The 4043-nt window shown below is 45.2% G+C and overlaps 1 protein-coding gene across 24 annotated transcripts in view; it reads right to left on the reverse strand.

Moving 5' to 3' along the window:
- The window catches only part of MAST2 (microtubule associated serine/threonine kinase 2), a 193162-nt gene that overhangs the window by 9050 nt on the left and 180069 nt on the right, over nucleotides 1-4043 (reverse strand). For all 24 annotated transcript variants that reach the window (XM_035894198.1, XM_035894199.1, XM_035894212.1 and 21 more), the window contains 2 exons: nucleotides 3123-3427; nucleotides 238-453 (listed from right to left, as the gene is read on the reverse strand). In XM_035894198.1, the coding sequence (XP_035750091.1) occupies nucleotides 238-453; nucleotides 3123-3427 (521 nt within the window). The remainder of the gene's footprint in view (nucleotides 1-237; nucleotides 454-3122; nucleotides 3428-4043) is intronic.

A 4043-nucleotide genomic window follows, 5' to 3' on the forward strand; every position in this document is an offset into this window, starting at 1 on the left:
CGGCTGCCATTTGCAGAAGCTGCAGTCAGACCACACACGCGCTGCTCCTGTCCGTGGCAAAGCAGTATTCATTATCCTGCCGAGTAGCAAATATTAAAACCGACTGTAGAAGTTGGATCTCCCCCCTCCTGCCAGCGAGGGCCTTATTCCAGGAGGGCGAAGGGGGAGGGTCTGTCTGCAGACTTTTTGTTTAGGGCTTGCAGATTCTGACAATGCCTCACCCGAGGCATTTCTTACCTGAGGGAATCAGGAGAGACAAGGCAGTAGCGGATGCTGATTTAATCACTTTATTGACAGGTCTTGAGGTACGTTTCTCCCCTGATTCCCCAGAGAGCAACCTGTGCCGTGCCCGCCGCACTGCCAAATCGCTGATGGCTTTTGGAGTGGTAAGATCTGGGCCGTCATTGCTATTACTGCGAGCGCGTGGATCAGAGAAATCTGCAGTGCTCCCAGCTACAGTTTAAATTAAAACAGATTAGAACCACAGGGAATTCCTAACAGTCTATTCCCCTACAGGCAAAATACATTAAATCAAAGTCATGTTTACATGAAGTCCAAGAGTAAATTTTCCTAAGAAGAAACCCCAGGGCTTGAATTTTTATTTACAGAAATGGTGTTATTCTGAATACAGAAAATTAGCGGCTTCTGTTCTGTTGGAAAAGCTTGCTAATGAAATCACGTTGTTCAGTAGCAGCTACATGAATCCTAAAGCTGCGGTGCAGTTCTGCAGGCAAGCCATTTCAATGGGATCGTTCACAGATGAAAACAGGTTTATGGAAAGTGCTCCATTTTTACAACCAGCAAGAACTGTCAGTCTTTAAGTTAAAACTGCCTGTAACAGAAGAACCAGGTTCTGCTGGAGTTGCACATAAAAAATCCACTTTAAGAGACTACTACGGTACTTAACGGGAAATGTGGATTGCAAAGACAACCCTAATTTGCCCCCTTCTGTGCACCATTGCAATTTAGTCTTGAATTACTTAACCCGCTATAACTATATATAAAATGCAAAGTAGTCTTCAAAATCAGACTGGGCATGCAACAACAGCAGATGCTGGGGGCTGGGGATGCTGTACTCAAGCTCGGTGCCTCAGTTCCCCATCTGATACCTTAAAGGGGCACTGTGAATATACATTAATTAGAATTTACAAGGTGCTCAGAAATGAAAGTGGTGAGCATCACAGCAAGTCCACAAGGGAAATTAATCATTCTGTCTTCAAAAGCAAATTTTAAGCTGCGTGCAATAAATAAAGCCTAAGGGCCACGTTTTGAACAATGAGGACAGAACAAAACATTGATCATCGTTATTTAAGTGGGCACGATTGCTCTGCATACTAAGTAAAGCAGAAAGTACCATGGAAATAAAAATTCAAAGCACCATTGCCATAGACCTCAGTACCAGATGCCAGTTCAACATTTAACAGCCACAGAGCTTCAAATAAGGCTCCCAGACAATGAGGAACCCAGAATCGGAGGCTGCGTGTGAAAAGGCTGCAATAGGCATTAGAGGAGTACACCAAGACACTGACAGGAATAAAATTCTTCCCGTGCAGTCCCTTGCCTCTGACTTAACTTTGCAGGCTGGGGACACTGAAGCAATGGTATCCCTGAATCCCATGCGCTGGACTAAAGACTGCTCTAATGCATTAGGCTCAGGGGAGCAGGCTGCCCAGGAAAGCCTCATTTTTGCCTATTTCAACTTGTAGATACTCAAATTTGCAATGAAAGTGTTCTTGCAATTTTTAATAACATGTTTCTAGGCTTTTAGCATGAAATCAGAAACTAAGGTTCCACTTTGGCACCTACGTCACCCAAGTATGCGATAGCTTACTTCCTTCACCCCTACACCTTTTCCCATGGGTTAATGGAATACGCGATGGCAGCACCGGGCCTCCTCTGGGAAGATGAGCCATACAGGGGAATGGGACAATTTTAGAGGAAATTTCACAGACTGCATTGCAGAAGAGGAATAATGATCTTTGGCTTTACTCTAGGCTGGAGGCAAATGTCCTCTAAGGCATTTCCACCTTCTGCTGTCAATCCACCACCACATCTGCCCAGTGCCCTTCACTTTGTTCTTGCCCAGTCTTGCTACCACTCTGACTCTGTACCCCTTTCCTCTCCTTTCCATCCTCCATGCATTCACAATTTCTTTGCCTGCTTGCTCCCAGTTTCTCCCAGCAACTTGTTTCTTAATTTCTTACCCAGTTAGTCCTTGTTCTTCAACACTACAATCTAGTTCCTCCCCTAAATATGCCTTACTTCTCAAATATTATCTTGCCAACCTTCAATCCATTTTTGCCGCTCTCTTCCATTGGGCCAAATTTCCTCTCTTTCTTCCTTACTACTTCCCACCAGTTCCCAGCTCTGACTTCCTCTGTGCTCAGAAACAGGCATCTTCTACCTCCTGGTGCCCTGAGAGGGGCAGGGGCTGCTGATGCTCCAGCACCCAGAGCCCAGTCCTGCGCTGCAGCAGCCCAGGGCACCATTGCTGGGAAGGTCCTGCTCAGCCCAGTGCTGGAGAAAGTCCCCAGGATGGACAAAGCTTCTGAGAAGTCAAACACTGACTTCTAAGACTCACTCTGCTAAACCTAGGCTGCACCTTCTTAAGCCTGCAGCTTGTCTAAATTTTGGGATATTTGGCTGAGACAGCAAGTAGCATGTCCCTGACACAAACCCCACTCCCCCAGTGAATTTCAAGTCTCTGTTCCAGACTTTTTGGATAAAAAATACCATAGGAAGCAGAGATCTGTTAGTATGCCTGACACCCATATTCTCCAGCCCCAACTCAGCAGTGATCTGCTCTGACTAATGCTTAAAATAATGCTGCCTGAGGTAGGCACCCAGTGGTTGTAAGTAGGCATAGATCACAGGGGTCTCAAGCATGAGAAGACCTTAGTCCATCTGAAGTGAGAAGACTGAAATAAAACATGTCATTTTAAAGAGATAAACCACTGATATTATTTTAAAGGCAAGCACATCCACAAAACTATACTAAAATAACCACTTAGCATGAGACACTCACACCACTCGCCTTTCAAATCCGCAGTTTTACGGAGTTAACATCTGCAAGCTAACACTGCTTTCTTGGGGATCACGACAACATCACACCAAGCACGTACCTGTCAGCGTTGAGGCGCTGCTGACAGCCGTGGAGGGGGTGGTGGATCCGGTATCACCTTCCAGCTGCAGCTCTTGCTCCACAGGCTGTTCTGGAATGGGCACTGGCAGCCCCTCCCGCGACTGCACAGCGGACAAGAGCATCCCCTCGGACTGCGGCCTTTTGAGAGCAGCTCCCTCGTCCTCGGCGGAGATGGCAAAACGGGGCATATCAAGAAGCCCTGAGCAGCGTCGGCGGACCGTCAAGGGTGGGCTGGAGTCGCTCTCCGTGTGTGAAGATTCAGACATAGACAAGCGCTTACGCAGTCTAAGAGAGCAAACGAGAGAGAGCCCCTCAGCTGAGTTAGGGGGATATGGAACTTTAAAGAGAGAAAACAGCACACAGACCCCACTCACACATCTGAAGCCAATTTAAGGTGAAGTTAGGAGACCAAGCTACATCATTAGGATTTAAAACAGCAAAGGCTTGGGGCATCACCTGAGTCTAGATTTCCAATATATTCTATTGTTAAGCTTCTAAGAAAGGAAGGAATAAAACCAAATTCTGGGCATTCATATATTTTACCGACATTTTTATTAGAACACAAGATTTGTTTGGATAATCTGAATATTAGAAACTTTGGACTTTCCGAATGGTTTCTCTAATTTGTGACAAACGGTAAAAGTGTTGCAACATCAGACTTTGGATTTGTTTAAGAAAAAACTGCTGTTGGTATGTCTCCACCATAGCTAGCTTTTCAACAAATGAGAGCTTTACTTAAGTTGAGAATCCTCTTAAGTTAAAGTATTTGCCACAGATTTAGGAGATGTTAGTACTTAACTAGACACGTTTAAGGACTATATCACTTCTACACATTCATTTTCAGCTATTTATTCCACTCCTCAGGCTTCACCTGTGTAAATACATAAAATGAAGCATTCCT

Source organism: Egretta garzetta, unplaced genomic scaffold (genome assembly GCF_000687185.1).
Source record: "Egretta garzetta isolate BGI_Z169 unplaced genomic scaffold, ASM68718v1 scaffold145, whole genome shotgun sequence".
Lineage (NCBI taxonomy): Eukaryota > Metazoa > Chordata > Aves > Pelecaniformes > Ardeidae > Egretta > Egretta garzetta.